Here is a 22,152-nt window from a genome sequence, read left to right on the forward strand (position 1 = left end):
ACAGAACACACGCGCCTTCCCATAATGCGTCAGTCTAGGGCCGAGACAACAGCGACACCTATAGGCCATTTTAAGCTACAGTAAAAGTGATTGGCTCATTACTTTAAACTAGGTGTGAGCGGGTTCGGTTTTACTCGGATCTTTAAACAGCATTTTATTGGCTATCGCCTATCATGTGTTTTGGATAGCCAATATACTAATTCCGAATTTGCGGTAAAGTGGCGATAAGAACCGAGTAAATCCGAGTAAAATCGAGCCTGCACATCCCTACTTTAAACGCTGAGCTGCGCCTTGTCGGCAGTACACATGTTTAAATCGATGGGATGATCCCTACAGTATGTATGATTTTTTTCCCCCTGAAATAAATAAATAAATGTTTAACACTAAATTTGAATATTTAAAGGACTCCAAAGCCGTTTTACAAGACAGTATCAATTTTAATAGAACTCATCATTGTGTAACACTTACAATTTTTTTTATAAATAATACAAAGCACAGGAATAAGAGGCTAGAACAAACACAACAGCGGCGCTCAAACAGGTCTGCTGTCACAAAAGGGCCTGGCTTAGGGATCAGTTTACTAATTATATACCTTAAAGTGAAACGATACCCTACAAAGATGTTATTCAACTTCGAGAGCTGATGGCAGCAAAGTTAGGAATTCTCCCAGGTGAGAGATAATAAAATGTACTCACACAATACTAGTGTTCATTCTAGCACCCTGCACCTGTCACAGCCTATGCAGTTCCACTTTCCTGCCTGGGGTGTCGCTCTCTGCTCTGGTGCTTCTAGCACACTCAGCTGATGCAACAAACTTCTGATATACATCCCCGTGTGTGCTAGAAGCACCAGAGCAGAGAGCGACACCCCCAGGCAGGAAAGAGGAACTGAACAGGTTGTGACGGGTGCAGGGTGCTAGAATGACCACTACGATACCGAAGACATGTCATGCACTGCGGAGGTCACCATCATTGGATTGTACTATATACAAGGACCAATGCATATTAGAGTGTAGGCATTTCTGTTTGTGAATTATGCTGATTTATGACATATAGGAGGTACACGCATTCTGTCTATGCCTGTGAAACGGTTAGTCTCAATCTGCAGAGCTGGAATGCTTCTTGGTGAGTGCTCCTAATTGCCCATCCTGCGTTTTTCAATCTTCACATCCATGTTACAGTGCTAGGAATTAGCAGTCATATTACACAACACTGTACACTTAGGCTTCATCAAAGCGATTACCAGCGGCAACTGCCTTTGGATGGGAGATTGGATGCATTGCAGTGGTGTGCACTTTTTCCAAACACCAGTGAAAACACCAATGTGTATTGGGTTATTTTATCAACACGCGTTTTGAAAACATTAGAATGCCTGTAAAACGCGTGCAGGTAGCACCTCTATGTATGGGGCTAAGATCTAATGCTTCACTGCTCCACCTTCTAAACAAGATACCCCGTACCTGCCTCTCCCTGCATTTTCTTGCTATAAATCCCATAATTGTCCAAAAGATAATATAAATCGATTTAGAATATGTAAAAGCACTAGGTCACCCCAGACTGTTCACTTCCCCCGATACCACCCCTGAATTGCTACGTGCATCGGACATGCCCACCTCTGCCATAAGCAGCCCCCGCTCCCCATGGTGATGTACGAACGGAGACAACCCTCCCAACTTCCCGCGAGTTAGTGCCAACTGGTGGGAATGACCCCTCAAGTTGGGACTGTCCCGTCTGATTCAGTACGGTTGGGAGTACTGAGCTATACAGTATACAGTCACAGCTAAGGATCTATCATCTCTGCTCACACCTACAGTACATTCATCTCAGCCAATAGAATGTTCTGTATCAGAGGACAGAACAAAGAGAAACAGATACAAGACCTGAAAAGCATTTGGAGAAAGCATGGCACTGCTCTGTGGGCCCGATTCAGATATGGACGCTATTGGCACGGCTGATGCATCTTACAGCGCGGCAGCTGTGCGAAAATAATAGCCGTCTTGCATAAAAAGACGCCCACTGCAACCTATCGGATTACAATCGCAACTATCGGGCAAGCATCGGCCATCTGAGTAACCCTAAAGTTGCTCAGAATGGCCGCTACATCTCCGCTGCCGAGGGCAGTAAATCTGCATTGAAAGACGCAGACGCCGTCCTTGGCACTCCCACAGAACGGTGGCGTCGCGCCTTCGTTTTTGTGCAGCGGTCCCTATCTCCTTCCCCAAATGGTCACAGACTGAATCAAGGCTGCAGCTTCCCCCACACAGCGTCCAGAGCTGCAGCAGCAGCATCGCGGCACATGGAAAAATAGGACAGCTGCGAGCAAGTCGGCCATCTTTGAATCTGCCCCTGTGCACAGCTAATAATAATCAAGCCAATGGTGAAATCAGAACACTAAGACAGGGACCTTTTCTCAGGGCTCCACACATCAAATTGGGTCAGGTTTTACAACCTTTAATCTGCAGCCCTTCCTCCCGGTGATACAGCGATGTGCATAGATTGTGAATATGGCCTCCATTTATTGAAAAGCCACGTTGTGGGGGAAAATGGGCGTATTTGCCAAGGATAAGTCTCATCACCTATGAAAAGGGGCTTACAGCTACCTAGAACCCTGCCGTAGTAACCGTTGGCTAGAACCCGCAGATGCTTGCTCTCCTGTGACTATGCCAGGACGGAGCCTATTTATCAAGTACAGCTGATCGGTAATTCTCAGAACGGCGTCACCAGGACAAAAGCATTAAAAATAATAATTTTTTTTTTTTTTAAAAAATCAGTTATTCAAATAACTAAAATAATATTAATTTAAAGAAACATTGTATATAATACAGTCGAATATATCATATATAATGTTTATGTGCTTGTTTGTACAGCAGAATAAGGTGAACATTTAGTCGTAAGGTCTTCAAAAATCGAATCGGGTTCCGAAAAGGAAATTGCGCTGCTACATTGTTCCATGAAATGAGGTGAACTGGTGCTACTGGCCAGGAGCTAAACCCGAGGGGGGGAACGTAAGGCTACAAGACTGGTCACATGTCTGCAAACAGAGGTGGCCTAAAGTGTGAAACCTACCTCTCTACTGAATCAAAATTCATGAAATGAAATATAGTAAACTAATGCTGGGTACATACACACTTACCAATCATCCGCCCGATATGTCGGGCCGGTAAGTACTCCCCTGGAGAATCACCTATTCTCTCCCCCAATTTGGGAGTCTCCTGGACATTCCACCAGAGTAGGCGATATACGACCCTCCCAACTCTCACCAGAAATTGTGGGAGATTTGTTTTGCTAGGATCCCGTTGGGATTTATGCATATATAAAAATGTAACAGGTTTAGTGATCTCTTTGCATCATGCCGTGAGCCTATAGGATTAATGCAACATTTCTATAGAAAAAATAAAAAACTAGGGTATGTTTTCCCTTTACTGCTGCAATGGAAGCGTATATACACGTAACGAGCCATGCAAGTGCTATATATGCTATTGGGGGCTCGTTTTGATCGGTGAGAATATGAAACTGGGTTTGAAAACTTACAAAACATTGTGTGTTATATATTACAGGTGTCAGAGTGGAGATAAAAGGTGGAGTTCATCCTCCGACATGCATGTGCCACCGGACATGCATGAAGGACGTCCCGGCTGCCGTGTACCAGCCAGGGTCTTCCAGCTATTAACCTCAGCACCGCCAGGGTCCAGATCTCTGCTGGGGTCTCATACTTGGCTGGTCATACAGTTGGAGGGTATCAGAACATCCGGGGTGACAGGAACAAGGCACGGTGGAGGGTCAGGTGACATCTGAGGGTACATTCCCGGGATCCTGTCAGGATGAGAGAGAGAGACGATGTCACAGATGTTTGTGAAGCACAAAATTCACTGCGCAACAAAGGTTTATCTTTGATCCCGGTCAAGCGACTGACAAACTTAGTGATAAAATTGGGACTAGCAGCTAAAGTGGAACCGTCACAGCCTCATATCTGAGGAAACTGTTCGAGGGCTGAACCATACCTCCGAACAGTCCCGATTTTGGAATATTGGGGGTGACATAGTGCTTTGGATACATTGAACATGGCTCTAGAAAACATGGCATGCTCCTTCCCCTAAATGGTGTGACCACACTCCTGTGGATGAACAAATACGCATGACAATGCATTTCACTAGAGACATCACTGAGGCACGAGGCACAAAGTGTAGCCTCGTCATCAGCATACTTTACAACACATTTAAAACAATTACCAGGTGAGGCGTCTGAGTACATCACACCCAGGGCTGTCTAGCTGGGTATTTGTGTGCTAGAACATCCATTATTATATTCTTAGTGACTTTGGGCCGGACTCAGACCCGCTCGCAAGTGGGTCGATGGTGTGCACTGCGCATGCGCACGACGGAGGGAGCTCCGTCGTGCGCATGCGCCAGACGCGACGAGCAACGAACTTTCCTTCGCTCATTGTGTCTGATCAAAGGGGGCATGCTGTCGATGTTGATTGACAGCACGCCCCCTTTGGTGGGTGTGCCGGGGGCGTGCCTCCCAGACGGGGGCATTCCCAAGGGAACGCCTACCGTCAGAAGCCGGCCCCACTGACATCACTAGTGATGTCAGTGGGAGTGATTTTGGATCTGATAGAGCCAAAATCACTCCGGGCCTTGCGGTTGAGAAACTCAACCGCAGGCTCCGGCTCGCAGTGGCGATGGTCGTGATGGTCAAGACCATCGCGGCCATCAACCTGCACGCTCGTATAGGCTGTGGGTGGTGACCGACAGCTATACGAGCGTCCAGGAGGACGCTCCATAATTATGGAGGACGGCCCTCATTCAGAGCGTGCGCTCTGCTCAGAGCGTCCGGCTCTGAATGAGGGCCTTTGCTCATAAAATAATTTTTGTCAATTTTAATCAATCCTAATCAATAAATATTAACAAACCCATATAATAGGAACATAACGTGAACATTGCAGAGAATATACAAAAAGAGAGAGGGTCTGTACTGATCATTTGGCCAGTTCTGAAAAAAACAGGGACACATCCATCAACTAACATTCCCAAAGACAAACCTATCAGTCCTGGGATGTCCCTGCGGATTGGGGACATAGTTTGCACTAGTTGGTTGCCTTAACCAATTCAGCCCACAAAATGTCTTCCTTCTCCTGTTCAGCCCACAAAATGGCTGCCTCCTCTGTCTATAGGCGATGGATACGCATTAAATGTCCCTGTCATGTTGTCACATTGCACCACAGTGTAACAAATCCATAATCATCATGTTTCCCCCTTGCCTCTGCTGTATTCCGCAGGGTACAGAGACAATCAAAGTTGGAGAGAGACTGGCAGCATGAAAAAATAAAAAAAATGTTGGTGCAGTTGCAGCGCACGTGGCATCATGGCATCACGTCGCTGTGTCAGAGAGGAGCTGGGCCGAGCTGCTAAAGAAGAGGAACAGCAGGCAGCACGTAAGTGTGGGCTGGAGTGGAGACATCCGGTTCGGGGGTTCCAGGAGAGACACGGTTTGGGAGGTGGTTGAGGGGGGCAGGGGGGAGGGGAATGGAGATGAAGCTGGGGAGACGCTGGGGCTGGGAGACACAGGCTGGGGTTGTGAGACACAGGGGTTGGGGTTGTGAGACACAGGGGCTGGGGTTGTACGGCACAGGGGCTGGGGTTGTGAGGCACAGGGGCTGGGGTTGTGAGACACAGGGGCTGGAGTTGTGAGACACAGGGACTGGGTTTGGGGCTGAGAGACATGCTGGGTTATGACACTTAGGGCGGAATTCAATTGATTCCTGCCCCCATCGCGCACGATGGAGCTATTCAATTCTTGCTCCTGTCGGGCACGATGAGCTGCCAGCGCTACATTTCAGCTCGCAGCCCCAGGGGGATGAGAGCTGTAATGTGTGAAAAGTTACATGTTTGGGCGCCCAAACATCACTTTTCGCGATCGCGCCCAGCACTTTGGTCGGATGTAGCTGCTTTACGCGGCTAAACCCGACCACTTTGGGCGCGATCAGCACGAAAACCTGGAACAATTGCATAGCGGCCCGCGATCTCCTGTCACTTTAGACGGGAGATGCGGGCCGTGAAAACAATTGAATTCCGCCCTTAGAGACACAGGGGCTGGGTTATAAAGCTGAGAGACTGGGTTATAAAGCTGGGTTATAAAGCTGAAAGCTGGGGAATGAAGCTCAGAGACACGGGCTGGGGAATGAAGCTGAGAGACACAGGCTGGGGAATGAAGCTGAGAGACATGGGCTGGGGAATGAAGCTGAGAGACACAGGTTGGGTGGATGAAGCTGAGAGAGGGATGGGGAATGAAGCAAAGAGACACAGGTTGGGTGGATGAAGCTGAGAGAGGGATGGGGAATGAAGCAGAGAGACACAGGTGGAGAATGAATCTGCTGCTGAGAGACGGGTGGGGTGGGTGATAATGATGCTGAGAGACACAGGAAATTAGTGGATGGCTGGAGATGGAGAGACATAGGGAAAGAGGCTGGTGATGGTGCTGGAGAGATGAGGTTTGAGGCTGGTGCAACACAGGCGAGGATGAGGCTGGAGAGACACGGGGGGTAAGGTTGAGAGACACAGTTGGGATGAGGCTGGAGAGACAGTTGGGGATAAGTCAATGGCCAACCTGCATGTACCTACTGGGGGGGATAGGGGCCCCCAATAATATGAATATTTCGGGCCCCAAGATTTCTCTTTGCAGCCCTGATGGGGTGCCCCCTTACCTTTACCACACTTAACTTATCACGTGCTGGCGGAAGAGGGTTCTCGGACTCAGGGATTCCTTCCAGCTCCTTCTGGTGGAAGTCTCCATCTTCCGGGGTGGAGCTCCCAAAATTATTCAGCACACAGGTCACCTGAAATTAGAGGCTGCACTCATAAGCGTAGGGCTAGCAGTGCTGCAGTCACATAGACGCACATGGCCCGTGTTACAGGCGGATGTCCACATTGATTTCTGACCACTGGAAGCGGACAGAATTGTGACCGCTGTACGTCAGGTCTCAAATATTAAATATTGTTCCCCATCTGAATCATTATTATGTTTTTAAATAGTTTTATAATCATAAGCAGCGTAATTCAAATGTTTCTATACCGTAGTTCCGGGCATATTTTCCTAATCCCCCATTTCTCACCAGGAAAATGGCGATGGCTGATCCGGTAATGGTGCCGGCAAGCACGTCTCTCCAGTGGTTACGGTATTCAGCCACACGTAGCAGACAGAGGAGCCATGAGGGGGACAGCAGCGCCAGACACAGGGAGGGCTTTACCAGCCGGGAACCTTTTACTTTCAGAACGAGGGTGACGTACATCTGTATACATAGTTACATACATACAATAAGCAGGGGATCGATTAGTGTTCGCGGGGCCTGATTCAGCAAGGAACGCAGTTGCTTATACGCACGCAATCGGCAGATTAATTTACACTACGCATGAATCGCAGGTCGCGTGCATGAACCAGGTGCTGCGATCGCAGAGGCTACGCAGACCCATGGCAGAGTGATTGACAGGAAGTACCATTTGTGTGTGGTGACGGGGGGTGGTCGAGCGAATGCAGGCGTGCCAGTGCGTTTCAACGCTGTTGCACGAGCGTGCATAAATTAGCCACTGCGATACCATATGCCGCCTGAGGAGTCATAGCGTGCGCTGAAGTAAGCAATTCCTGAGTGAGGTCTGACCCTGCTTTAACTGTGCGTATGGGTCCGATGTTACTGGATGTTACCGATTGTTTATCTATGTTGTCAAAGTATACGGATGTGTGTATGGGGAAGTGGGCGACCTTATGTCAGGCTGCGATCGCAATGCGAATGCAAACATTTACATATCACCGCTGATATTAGCAACTGCGTAGCGTGTGTATAAGCAGAATAGCGATCCTTACTGAATAAGGCCCACAGACAGTCACGCTACTCCGCGGCTATGTGTGCTATAAAGACTAGGGGGCCTATTCATCAGCACTAAAATAACGGTTTTTGAGGACATTTTCCTTAATTACCGTTTTTTTAGTATTCATTATCACACTTAGCACAGGAGAGATCACTGATATCTCCTGGTTAAGTCCGCCTGCGTTCATTTCCCGGAATTACCACAGCTGTAGGCAGTGCTGCGCGTGCACCGATTTTGTGATGGTAACAGCGCATGCGCAACACTGATTACAGCTGCGATAAGGTAGATATAGGCAGGGAAAAGTATCTATTTCCCGAAAAGCTGTCATCACAAAAATGACAGCTTTTCGGAATAGATAGTTATGGAGAGGAGGAATGATGAATTCCTCCGGTAATTAGGTAGGACTCCATGCCAGTTCTGAATCTAATTACCTCCATTGATTTTTTAGTTATGATGAATAGGCCCCTAGGCCACACGTCTGCTGAAACATGCCTCAAAAGCAGAGGAAACTAGGAGAATATTGCCACTCATAGCATTAAGTTTAAAATTCAATACTATATACTGTATATATATAATATTGTGAAGAAATAATAATATTGTCAGTATTGTATTTGTTTAGACCAGTGGTTCTCAAACTCGGTCCTCAGGACCCCACACAGTTCACGTTTTGCAGGTCACCCAGCAGGTGCACAGGTGTATCCATTACTCGCTGACACATTTTAAAAGGTCCACAGGTGGAGCTAATTATTTAACTTGATTCAGTGTGGAGACATGGAAAACATGCACTGTTTGGGGTCCTGAGGACCGAGTTTGAGAATCTGTGGTTTAGACAATGAATAATTGTATAACAACAATAGTACAAAACTAGAAATAGAAATTGTAAAATTTTACTGCAAGCACTCACAATAAAATAACCATAGACAACATTGCTTATACTGTGCATATTTGCTGTAATGGGGAGAAAAAAAGACCCAACATAAAGCTACCAGCATAGAATATATTATTGCCAACAGGTTTTGAACTGACCGACAGGTGTACAGGGGAAATCCCTGGTGGGTCCCACGGGCTGATGGCCCCACCTCCTCCTCTAGGGGTCAGTAATTTGGTGGAGCAGGATTATGGGTGAACCTGGGTGCTTTTGTTTGTTTCTATGGAGACTACACCAAGATTAGCCAATCAAAGTGGGTTGTCCTCCTGACACACCACTGTCACCTCCTTTGTAAAGGGTCCCTACTCATTGAATTTCCTCTCTATTGGTTGGCCAAGTCTCTCTATGTTGGCTGGCCACACCTCTTAATTTTGTACCCTATTGCTGCAATCCCTGGTGGGGGCTTCATGCCTTGGTCTGAAACTGTTGCCAAGAGAGTATCTTGATTTAAGACACAGGTGGTTCTGGCCTGTAAGTCTAAGTGCCGAGCTACCGGATCTATGCCCAAATGACCCACACGTGTGTGTACCAAACACATTTCACCACTCAGATCTCTCCATTTCCCGGCAGGACTGATTGTTGGTGCTAAAGTCGGCACATGTCTCAATAGAACGCCCATGGGTCACGGCATTACAATAAAGACGCAGCCTCTATAGAGCGTCCACCTCTGAATCACCCCCTTTGTGGGTTACATGTAAAAGCAGCCAGTATTTACCCTGCATGCAAAAATCATAAATGTACTGGCAAGCTTTGCATTGCAGCATGGTTTATCCAGGTGCAGCTATTTGCCTTTCTTGCTGAGTTCCCTGTATTTTTCGCATACCCACCGTGTCCCCATTAGCCTGCATTCCTCCTCAGGTTATGCCATCTTGAGGTGGCATTTCCTATAACTGAGAAAGGGGAACCTGCAAAGCTAGAAGGACTCTGTTTGGTCCCCATCGGGTCACACTAATGAGCGTATGTGTGGCCAGCTCCACAGTGACACCCAGAGGAATTGCGCGGAACTACAATCTGTGTTACCACGATAAGCAACAATACAGATTTGTAGTTAAGGCCCATTTTCTTATAAACATAACTACATGTATGTACTCATGGACTACGTATTCATGGACAGGCTAAATGACACGCAACTGGACTAAGACAAAATTGATCTGTATTTCGACTTCTTTGTTAATTTGCTAATATAACATAAATCTATTATAATTGATATCACAACCTAATCCGCCTACAGAAAGACGCAGCACTGACCGTGGTGTAAACTGCAGCGTACCACCCCAGAGCTGCTGCTTTGGAGGGGAAGGCTTTGCGCGCCTCGATGATGAGGTCAGGGTCCCCGGTGCAGGCATACGGAGATGATATATACTGAGTGTGGGACACACAGCCCAGAACAGTGTAGTTTGGGCGACACACGGACAAGAAGTGAGGTGTTTGGTTCCCAGTGACTGTCTGTACTGCTCCGGCGCAGATAACCGTGCAAAAAAGACCAAATGAGAATAGTCCTGGGAGATAAAGAGAGAGGACAGTACAGTTATTCCATTTACATACAATATCCCGCATTAGGCCATCTGTTACATCATCAAGCCAGATGCCTCACCCAAGATCCTGACTACACGGCGCAGCAGAGGGTTGAAGAAACAGCAGTCGCCACAAGAAATTATCTTCTCTCTGCTACTCCAGCGAGGATTGATCAGGACTGTGGACACCTCTCCTAGCAGGACCTGTAGAAAACATTTTTTCATTAAGTGTCAACTAGAATAAATGGGCCCAATCTCTGTAGTTTATCCTGACTGACCTTGAAAAAACCCAAAACACAGCTAATTACTACTATACCACCAGAGGGCACCCTCATCATACTGTGGGTGGGATGTACAGTACTATGGTCAAAAATGTGGTAAAACTCCCGAAAATGCAGTTTTTGTTGGGATTCGCGCATTTCTCATATGTACCAAACTCCGGGATGTGATACATTCCGGAGTTTGGGCCCAGTGGGTGACGCCATCTTTAGATGTCGTTACCCAATACAAGCCTAAGGGCTTCTTTTTGCAAAACGCCCCCTAAGAGGGATCCAATCAGTCTGGCACCAAGCTCGTCCTCAGGGTATAACCAGCCCCCAGCTTCCTCCTCTTCTGTGACCTCCTGACTATACATGTGCTGGGGAAGGGGGCGGGCGAGGATACAGCACTGCGCCCACTGATGTGTGTGTATGGAGTGATGCCCGTAGGGGAATAGAAAATATTGGAATCGGAGAGTTTATCTTCTGTACCCCAGCTGTTGGATCAAGTCAGATCACGTTCTCATTTCAGTGTGTCCGAGTTCCAAGAGACAGAGGGCCTGATTCAGAGCCGGACGCTCTGAACGAGCGCCCGCTCTGAACGAGCGCCCGCTCTGAATCAGGGCATGTTTTTTTTTGTTGCGAGGCGGCCTCGTGGACGCTCGCATAGCTGTGGGTTACCACCCACAGCTTATGCGAGCGTCCATGATGATGGTCGCGATGGTCAAGACCATCGCGACCATCGGGCTTGCGACGAGACCCTTGCGGTAGGGTCTCGTCTGCCGCAAGCCCTGGAGTGATTTTGGCTCTATCAGAGCCAAAATCACTCCCACTGACATCGCTAGTGACGTTAGTGGGGCCGGACCCAGACGGTAGGCGTTCCCATGGGAACGCCTCCGTCTGGGCAGCCACGCCCCCGGCACACCCACCAAAGGGGGCGTGCTGTCACTCACCATCGACAGCACACCCCCTTTGGTGCGAGACCCATAACGACGGCTACCCCGTCTTTATTCGGGTCTCGCGCATGCGCACGACGGTGGCGCCTCTTCGTGCGCATGCGCATTTGGGCAACATCGACCCGCTTGCGAGCGCTTGCAAGCGCTCGCGAGCGGGTCTGAATCAGGCCAACAGGACGACCAAAAGACGGCATTTACCTGTAGGCTAAGGGCCGATACAACATGAGCCAGAGCTGGTCAGACTGCGAGCTTATAAACCCACTATAAGGGCATGCAGGGCAGATGGAGATGAAAGATGGGGAAAGGCTGCAACTAAATAAAGTCATGTTGATTTTCCTATCATCGTCAACGTTCATTTGTCGACACCAGAATGCCGACAGTACGATGTCAACATCTAACATGTCCATATCTGGAAATTGTTGACATATGAAATGTCGACAGAGACCATGACGACATGTTCTCTGCCGACATCATGTCCATGTCGACATTCGCAGTGACCATGCTGACATGAATATACTGAACCCCTATCATTAGATGACCAGGCTCCCATACTTATTGTATCCATCAGAAGTACCGTACACACCTGATACATATACACTGCATGTGTCCAACTGCTGCCAAGCCCGCAGGTCTAAGGCCGCCTACAGTAATGGTTACCTCTGACCTACAGGGGCCTGACGAGGGACAGAGCTACGGCGGCCGGGTGGAGACCCTGATACAACAAGGATAGTAATGCTGCACCACCCACATTAACAAACAGCTGTTAAATAAACAAGGCCTAAGCACATATTTACATTTATGGGTATGCTTGTTCTCAGGTTCCCCGATGTCCTACGTGTTCATTTCCTCATTAACTGAAGAGGACCCCCATACACTGCCAGCTGCTTTCATATATTCATTATGCTAATCTAGAACACTGGGCATCTGCAATGTAGGCACAATGCACAAAGCCACGGCTATGGGGCTGATTGGGAGCAAAGCTAAACCAGCAAGTACTGGTGCACACACACGGTCAGATGTGTCAGATGAACGATTGAGTGATTTGAACGATTTTAGACTGTATTAAAATGAATGGAATCGTCCAAATCTGACTGCAAACACATCAGATGTCAGATATCGCTACCTGACATGCGGGAACGCGCGTCGTTCATCGGTGCAGGCTCACATGTCAGATTTTCTTTCAGATATGAACGATTGAACGAGATTTAAAATCGTTATTGTTCAGATCTGACAGAACATCTGACCGTGTGTATGCACCGTAACTTTTTGCACCTCCTTGGCAATACCATGCTGCACTGCAGGTGGGGCAGATGCATACCTGCCGACTTTCTGGCTGCTCCTTCTGGGAGGGAGCAGCCAGATTGGCAGGATGGGGGGGCATGGCCGGGACAAGGGGGAGTGGCGGGTGGTTGACAGGCACTTGTGGGCGTGGCGGGGCCACACGATCGCGTCAGTTTGGCCCCGCCCCCGCTACACAATGCCAATAATATAGGCATTGTTAAGCAGGGGGCGGGGCCAAAATGAAGCGAATCGCGTCACCGCCCCCGCTACACAATGCAGATAATATAGGCATTGTGAAGCAGGGGGCGGGGCCAAAATGAAGCGAATCGCGTCACCGCCCCCTATTGTGGGGGGATAGGAGGGGTGGGCGGCAGCCGGGAGGATTGCCTGCCTTCCTGGGAAGTCGGGAGCGGTACCCAATTTTCGGGAGGCTCCCGCCCAAATCGGGAGGGAAGGCAAGTATGGGCAGATGTAACATGTGCAGAGAGATTTAGATATGAGAGGGGTGTGTGCAAGATCAAACCTTAATTGCAGAATGTGTGGGCTACATGCAGAAGCAGCCAGAATTTACCCTATACATGCCTACCCTCCCGGTTTTTGTGGGAGGCTCACGATTTTTCAGGTAACCCCCCCCTGCACCAAATGAAGGGCAGGCACCTCTCCAACATTCTACCCACTTCCTAGTGAAGTGTTCAGAATGGGGAGAATGTTAGCGGGGATCAGCGGTTCTGAGCGTTGGGGGCGGAGCCTAATGACGCGATTCTGTGAGAATCTCGTCATTTAGCCCCGCCCCTAGTTGAAATATGCATAATTGAGGTGAATTCCCATGAGGGGGCGGGGCTTAACTGAGCAATCCCCACGAGGGGGCAGGGCTTAACTGAGCAATTCCCACGAGGAGGCGGGGCTTAACAATGCGATTCGGCCGGCCCTGCCCCCAACTCTGCCTACCTGCTTCACCTCCCCGGGCATCTCCCGGGGAGGAATATTAAATAGTCGGCAAGTATGATTTACCCTGCATGCACAATATAAATACATGTATTTGCAGCCATTGTAATGCAGCATGGTTGGTTTTAGGCACCAAGTTACTGTACTTGCTTTTTTTTTCTTTGCTCCAAAATCAGAATCAGCCCCTAGATATCCAACATCCACTCTATTGCCTAAATGTATTAGAGAAGGATTTTATTCCCGCTGATTACTTGGAGGAAATGTGCAGGAAAGTATGAAATGATCGGCGACTGCCCCAGGCCTCCCAGTGTCACACACAATAACCAGGTCATTATACAGTCATTCTGTCCTGTACGTGTCTAGAGCAGAGCCCCTGCTGTCATACGGCTTCACACAAGTCCCCTTACATTATATCACTATGTGCCAGCTACAGCCAGTGCGTTTAGTTCCATATCCCAGTCCAGAGTCACAAAGAGAGTCTCCACATTCAGTGTGCACTCCGAGAGCAGGTATACATACCGTAAGGACAGGCAGCACAGTGATCAGCGGGTACAGAAGACGCGGAGGGGCCCGGCTGGCGCTCTCGGGGCCCGGATAAGGCTTGGACAAGGTGCTGTCGTAGCAGAAGAATCCCTGGGAGTGGACGGGGAACGTGTCTGTGTACTCAAAGTGGTAGGAGAGGATCACCGTGCCGGCCATGAGGACAAGCTGGAAATAGAGCATCTTCTCAGAGGAGCAAGGAACACACTGACAGAGGGGGCTGGAAGCGAGCAGCAAGTGATGGGGGGGGGTGCAGACAGCAGCAGAGAATGACAATAGCGAGAGCAGACAAGCAAAAAGGTGGAAGAGGAAGGCAGGAAGGGGCAAGTGAGAGAGGGTAAATGCAAAGTGGTAATAGGAAGACGGGATGGACCGAGACAGCAGGAGATGGGTTCACAGAGACGGGGACAAGAGACAAACAGGAGAGATAATAACTATAGTGACTGAGGTAGGAAAACTACACCTGGGGTAACAAAGACCTGACCAAGTCAGGCACCAGGAACATAATTAGAGAGACAATGGCAATAAGTGAGAAAGGGGGTAACAGAGACTATAACAAAAAAATACTAAGAGACGGTAAAGTGTACAAGGAGGAAACGTGGACACAAATAAATGACTGGCATACAGATGTAGGGTGGGGATATAATGATATAGAGACAGATAAAAAGAATACAGATACAGATATAAATAAGGACAATGGTGGGAGAATAACTGATGGCACAAAAGAGAGCGATGATAGACAAAGCAAGCAGTGTGTCAGAGACTTGTGTAAGGATTATGGAAACTGAGTGAAGGACCCCAGAGCAATCTCCACTCGCTCCACATCAAGTCACTGCCTCCCCACTCCCACTCCATCATCTTACAGACTCCTCACTGCCAGCAATCTTCTCACAGGATCCCCACTCCCACTATATCATCTCACAGGATCCCCACTGCCAGCAATCTTCTCACAGGATCCCCACTCCCACTATATCATCTCACAGGATCCCCACTGCCAGCAATCTTCTCACAGGATCCCCACTCCCACTATATCATCTCACAGCTCCCACCACATCATATCACAGAACCCAACACTGTAACCATATCATATCACAGGTCCCACCACTCCCACCACATCATATCACAGCTCCCACCACTGCCACCACATCATATCACAGGTCCCACCACTGCCACCACATCATGTCACAGATCCCGCCACTGCCACCACATCATCTCACAAGTCCCACCACTGCCACCACATCATTTCACAGCTCCCACCACTCCCACCACATTATATCACAGCTCCCACCACTGCCACCACATCATATCACAGGTACCACCACTGCCATCACATCATCTCACAGCTCCCACCACATCATATCACAGCTCCCACCACTGCCACCACATCATATCACAGAACCCAACACTGTAACCATATCATATCACAGGTCCCACAACTGCCACCATATCATAGCTCCCCACTTCCAGTACATAATCTCACAGGTGCCCCCACTCCCACTACATCATATTACAGCTCCCACCACATCATATCACAGGTCCCACCACTGCCACCACACCATCTCACAGCTCCCACCACTGCCACCACATCATCTCACAGCTCCCACCACATCATCCCACAGCTCCCCCCACTGCCAGCAATCATCTCACAGCTCCCACCCCTCCCACCACATCATCTCACATCTCCCACCACTCCCACAACATCATCTCCAAGCTCCCCCTCACTGCCAGCAATCATCTCACAGATCCCACCACATCATCTCACAGCTCCCCCCACATCATCTCACATCTCCCACCACTGCCACCACATCATCTCACAGCTCCCACCACATCATCTCACAGGTCCCACCACTGTAACCATATCATATCACAGGTCTCACCACTGCCACCATATCATATCATAGCTCCACCACTCCCACTACATAATCTCACAGGTGCCCTCACTCCCACTACATCATATCACAGCTCCCACGACTGCCACCACATCATATCACAGCTTCCCACTGTCACCACATCATATCACAGGCTCCTCTCTTCCACTACATCATATCACAGGCTCCCAACTGCCACCACATCATATCACAGGCTCCCCACTCCCACTATATCATATCACGGCTTCCCACTGCCACCACATCATATCACAGGCTCTCCACTGCCACCACATCATATCACAGCTTCCCACTGCCACCACATCATATCACAGCTTCCCACTGCCACCACATCATATCACATGCTCACCAGTGCCGCCACATCATATCACAGGCTACCCACTGCCACCACATCATATCACAGCTTCCCACTGCCACCACATCATATCACAGGCTCCCCATTTCCACTATATCATATCACAGGATCCTCACACAGGTTCCTCACTGCCACCACATCATATCACAGGCTCCTCACTGCCACAAAATTATATCACAGGTTCCTCACTGCCACCACATCATATCACAGGCTCCCCACTGCCACCACATCATATCACAGGCTCCCCACTGCCACCACATCATATCACAGGCTCCCCACTGCCACCACATCATATCACAGGCTCCCCACTGCCACCACATCATATCACAGGCTCCCCACTGCCACCACATCATATCACAGGCTCCCCATTTCCACTATATCATATCACAGGATCCTCACACAGGTTCCTCACTGCCACCACATCATATCACAGGCTCCTCACTGCCACAAAATTATATCACAGGTTCCTCACTGCCACCACATCATATCACAGGCTCCCCACTACCACCACATCATATCACAGGCTCCTCACTGCCACCACATCATATCACTGGATCTCCACTGCCACCACATCATATCAGAGCTTCCCACTGCCACCACATCATATCACTGGATCCCCACTGCCAACACATCATATCACAGGATCCCCACTGCCACCACATCATATCACAGGATCCCCACTGCCACCACATCATATCACAGCTTCCCACTTCCACCACATCATATCACAGCTTCCCACTGCCACCACATCATATCACAGCTTCCCACTGCCACCACATCATATCACAGGCTCCTCACTGCCACCACATCATATCACAGGCTCCTCACTGTCACCACATCATATCACAGGCTCCTCACTGCCACCACATCATATCACGGGCTCCCCACTCCCACTGTATCATATCACAGGCTCCTCACTGGCGGTTATTTTGAGCTTCCAGTTCCACTTTTTTTTTTTTTGCATAACCAGTTAGGAAAGTATTTTCAAATGTTGGCCCTAACCTCGAGCAGCAGGAGCCCCAGGTGATGTCAGTCGTCTTATACAGAGTCGGCAAATTCATTTGGTTTGCTAACATTAAATGGGGACAGAGGAGGGTACATTTTGCACCTTTTCATCCCTGTTAGGGTGTAAGCTCACATGGCCCGAGTCATCGTTACCGCCTGTATATGTCACTGTACTGTATGTCATTTGTCTGTGCCATGATTCCCTCAATCTATTAGCATTATTACTACTACTTTACATCATTAGTTCTCTGAGGACCATTGTCTTTCATTATATAGATCTTCATAAGAGACTTCCAGTGTATCCATTCTCTGTCACATCATCTTATCTCTCCTCACACTCACCACAAGCCACACTCTCCCTGATCGCTGTTCACACTCTAATGCACAATGAGCAAATACATGACTGCTGCCCGTTAGTGGCAGGAGGAGAGAGCTAAGAGACAGCCAGAGAGAGAGACGGGAGGAGGGTGTTAGACTGAGAGGGGGGATATAAGAACTAGTCAGTACCTCCACAAACAGGAAACATGGGATGATTGATGCGCTGCTCTTAATTTCAGTCTCATGTGCTGCCATGTGCGACACTCCGACGTAACCTGCAGAGAGAGATTACAGAACGTTTATAGGGACACACTGCTCTTAGGATGTAACATGTACATCTAGGCACATCATCCACAGCACGCTAAGGAGCTGATTCAGACCCGGATGCTAAGCTGCGAACGCTCGCTTTGGCCAATAATCGCACGTTTGCGCATACGTATGCGCCAATATGCGCATGCGCGAGTCACTCACTGCGCTCGGGAGTTGTGCGCTCGTAGTACACAGACTGGACGCTACTTTGAGTGACAGATAGCGCCGTTTGTGGGTGGTAACAGGGGAAGGTGCTTGTGAACGGGGGAGTGGAAATGCTAACGCAGGCGTGTCTGGGCGTCTAAACGGCGTTTTATGGGTGTGAATAATTAGCATGGAAGCGTCATTGTACACGTCACTTGGTTGTATTTTAGACAGCACTGATCGCAGTGCTTGCGGCGTGGTAGGGTCTACCTCAAGCGCTGCGTGCAGCTCCGATGGCTCATGATGTATCCGATTAATCAGACACTTCCTGGAGATGACCTGTGCTAAGAGAGAAAGGTGGGCGTCTTTATACTGGCGTGCGTTCGCTCTGCCGTCGCTCTATAAGGCATAGGGGGCGTCCTTACACCAGACAGTGCGATCGCGGTATTTGCATACACGGCCCCTTTTGGCTGCGTGAGAGCGCAGCTTAGCGTCAGGCTCTGAATCAGCTCCTTAGATCAATTCCACCACCCTCAACATGATCTGACCACTGGATATGACCAGAATACACTTCTGTTACACTGTAGTATATATAGAGAAAGGACACTACACCTCCAATCATCTAGTCCTTACCAAGTTCTAAAATCTGTTCATTTAAACACATAACACATTTTACTTTGTCAAAACAAAAAAACAACAATAGTATCAATAACTTGATGTAATTTCCTACACAGGTTTATTTATCTTGTACATCATATTTGAGAAATTATGTCCCACTCTTCCCACTCTGCTTAAACTCATTGCCTGGTGGCCAGGTCATGATTATTATATATTGAAATTACACATGGTCGCTGGAATTGGGTTGGTTTAGTAAGACGCTCAGGAACTGGGTTACTGTAATAATATGTTACTTGAGTAATAACACACTCAGGAGTTGGATTACAGTATCACCAGGGTAATACAACACTCATTAGCTGGTTTACTGTAATAAGATGTTATAGGTATAATAAGACACTCAGTAGCTGGGTTACTGTAATAAGATGTTATTGGTGTAATAAGACACTCAGGAGCTGGGTTACTGTAATAAGATGCTATTGGTGTAATAAGACACTCAGGAGCTGGGTTACTGTAATAAGATGTTATTGGTGTAATAAGACACTCAGGAGCTGGGTTACTGCAATAAGATGTTAGAGGTGTAATAAGAAACTCAGTAGCTGGGTTACTGTAATAAGATGTTACATAGGGTAATATGACACTCAGGAGCTGGGTTACTGTAATACGATGTTACATAGGGTAATATGACACTCAGGAGCTGGGTTACTGTAATAAGATGTTACATAGGGTAATATGACACTCAGGAGCTGGGTTACTGTAATAAGATGTTACAGGGGTAATATGACACTCAGGTGCTGGGTTACTGTAGATTTTACAGGGGTAATAAGACTCTCAGGAGCTGGGTTACTGTAATAAGATGTTACAGGGGTAATGAGACAGTCAGGAGCTGGGTTACTGTAATAAGATGTTACAGGGGTAATAAGACACTCAGGAGCTGGTTACTGTAATAAGATGTTACAGGGGTAATAAGACACTCAGGAGCTGGGTTACTGTAGATTTTACAGGGGTAATAAGACTCTCAGGAGCTGGGTTACTGTAATAAGATGTTACAGGGGTAATGAGACAGTCAGGAGCTGGGTTACTGTAATAAGATGTTACAGGGGTAATATGACACTCAGGAGCTGGGTTACTGTAATAAGATGTTACAGGGGTAATAAGACACTCAGGAGCTGGGTCACTGTAGTAAGATGTTACAGGGGTAATAAGACACTCAGGATCTGGGTTACTGTAATAAGATGTTACAGGGGTAATAAGACACTCAGGAGCTGGGTTACTGTAATAAGATGTTACAGGGGTAATAAGACACTCAGGAGCTGGGTTACTGTAATAAGATGTTACAGGGGTAATAAGACACTCAGGAGCTGGGTGACTGTAATAAGATGTTACAGGGGTAATAAGACACTCAGGAGCTGGGTTACTGTAATAAGATGTTACAGGGGGTAATGAGAGACCCAGTAGCTGGGGTACTAGAATACAATCTTACTGGGGTAATAAAACACCCATGATTTGGTTGGGACAGGGATTATATTTGTCATATATGTAGTGTTAGAAGGTGTGTGAAGAATATCCCCAGATAATTAGGGTGTATACCCTCTAATCCCCAGTTTATCACAGACCTGCTGGCATCGTCCAGATATTCTCTCTCCCTATCAGGCTTCGGGGGTATCAGATCAGAGGGAGGAGAGACAGCCGGCAGACATGTCCTTTCCCTCCCTGAACACAGCCTACAAGGATAAGGAGGGAGCAGAGGGAATGGAGCAGGGAATGGAGAACGAGGCGGAAGGATGGAGTGAGGGGGGAGAGGGAAATACTGACAGGAGGGAAAACAATAGGGAAAATAGGAGATAACAGGAGGGAAAGGGATGGAAATGACAGGAGAGATCACGGTGAGGAGAAGGAAATGTCAGGGAATAATGAGAATGGAGGCAATAGAAGGGGATAGATGGAGAGAGACAGACAATGAGAGGAGAGGAAAAGAAAAGAGCGATGGAGGGCAGAAAAGGAGGAGTAAAAACAGCCGTGGGGGGTTCTCATTAGTAGTCTGACGGCATATGCTGTATGATGCCTATAACACCCACCTCTCCATACCTGAGCTCGGCTATAGGAACAGCGCCCCCTAGTGTATATCTCAGGGAGAGACTATAATATATAATCATGTTCCTACAATAGGATCATCCTGTCAGTCAGTATTTGGTCCTTAAGGTGTTAGTAGCAGCATCTTATAGGCAATTGAGGGCTTCTACTCTGTATTTTGTATAAAATCCCCAGGCGATGTGATTCTGAATGAAAGGGATATAAGCGTGGGCGTCTTAAGAGAAGAGGGTCCCATGTGCAGTCTTTGTACGGGGCCCCCAACCTCTCATCCCGGCAAAGCACTGAGCGCAGCAGTAGCCACTGGGCACTAGTAGACTCTAGCGCTGTCCCAGAGTCTACTGCGCAGGTCTCAGTGGAAATGACTGGACAGCCATCTTCCAGGCGATTTTGCTACTGCATACCTCCCAACTGTCCCACATTCAGCGGGACAGTCCCGTTTTTTTTTGGACTGTCCCGCTGTTGCACCCGCAGGCCGCAGTGTCCCGCGGTGGGGGGGAAGTTGGGGGAAGCATACACAGCTGCTCTGCATAGCAGGGCAGCGTGTATGCAGAGCGAGAATAGATGCTGTGCGCATGCGCATAGCATCTATTCACAGTACAGGATGAAGCCCGGGGGCAGCCCAGCATCTCGGAGATGCTGGGCACGCCCCTTAGTGATGTAAACAGGGCATGTCGCTAGTTCACGCCCCTTTACATATAGGCCATGCCCACTCGCAGATATCCCAAATGTCATTCAGCAAATGTTGGGAGGTATGCTACTGTGCTTGTTCAAAACGCCGGGAAAATGGCCACTGCGCTGCTGCAGGACCCCGGAGTGGAGAGTATTGAAGAAATGCACCCATTATAGATACGTCACTGGATATATGTGTAGATAAGCAAAGTGGGATAAAGTGATATTAGGGCTAATATTCTGTGTACGCAGGTGCGTCTATTGGTGATCGAGGGTGCGTCTATTGGTGATCGCAGGTGCGTCTATTGGTGATCGCAGGTGCGTCTATTGGTGATCGCAGGTGCGTCTATTGGTGATCGCGGGTGCGTCTATCGGTGTCGCCCGTCTGCGACTTTATGCAAACACTGATTGGTTCGTCCTTAGACAGCTCCATCAGTCGCTCAGATTTGTGCATTCAGCTCGTTAACAAAAAAGC

General features: G+C 48.3%; 1 protein-coding gene across 1 annotated transcript; it reads right to left on the reverse strand.

The window, feature by feature from the left end:
- Positions 1 to 793: 793 nt before the first annotated feature.
- Positions 794 to 20,916, reverse strand: PLPPR2 (phospholipid phosphatase related 2). Its single transcript, XM_088474004.1, has 8 exons — positions 20,531 to 20,916; positions 18,036 to 18,121; positions 14,262 to 14,450; positions 10,384 to 10,507; positions 10,038 to 10,288; positions 7,111 to 7,287; positions 6,719 to 6,834; positions 794 to 3,812 (listed from the first exon to the last, which is right to left on the reverse strand). Exons 1-8 carry the CDS (start codon positions 20,538 to 20,540, stop codon positions 3,707 to 3,709), a joined length of 1,059 nt encoding a protein of 352 aa, XP_088330130.1. The 5' UTR covers positions 20,541 to 20,916; the 3' UTR covers positions 794 to 3,706.
- Positions 20,917 to 22,152: the final 1,236 nt, after the last annotated feature.

Source organism: Taudactylus pleione, unplaced genomic scaffold, assembly GCF_031769625.1.
Source record: "Taudactylus pleione unplaced genomic scaffold, aTauple2 ptg000145l, whole genome shotgun sequence".
Classification (NCBI taxonomy): Eukaryota; Metazoa; Chordata; class Amphibia; order Anura; family Myobatrachidae; genus Taudactylus; species Taudactylus pleione.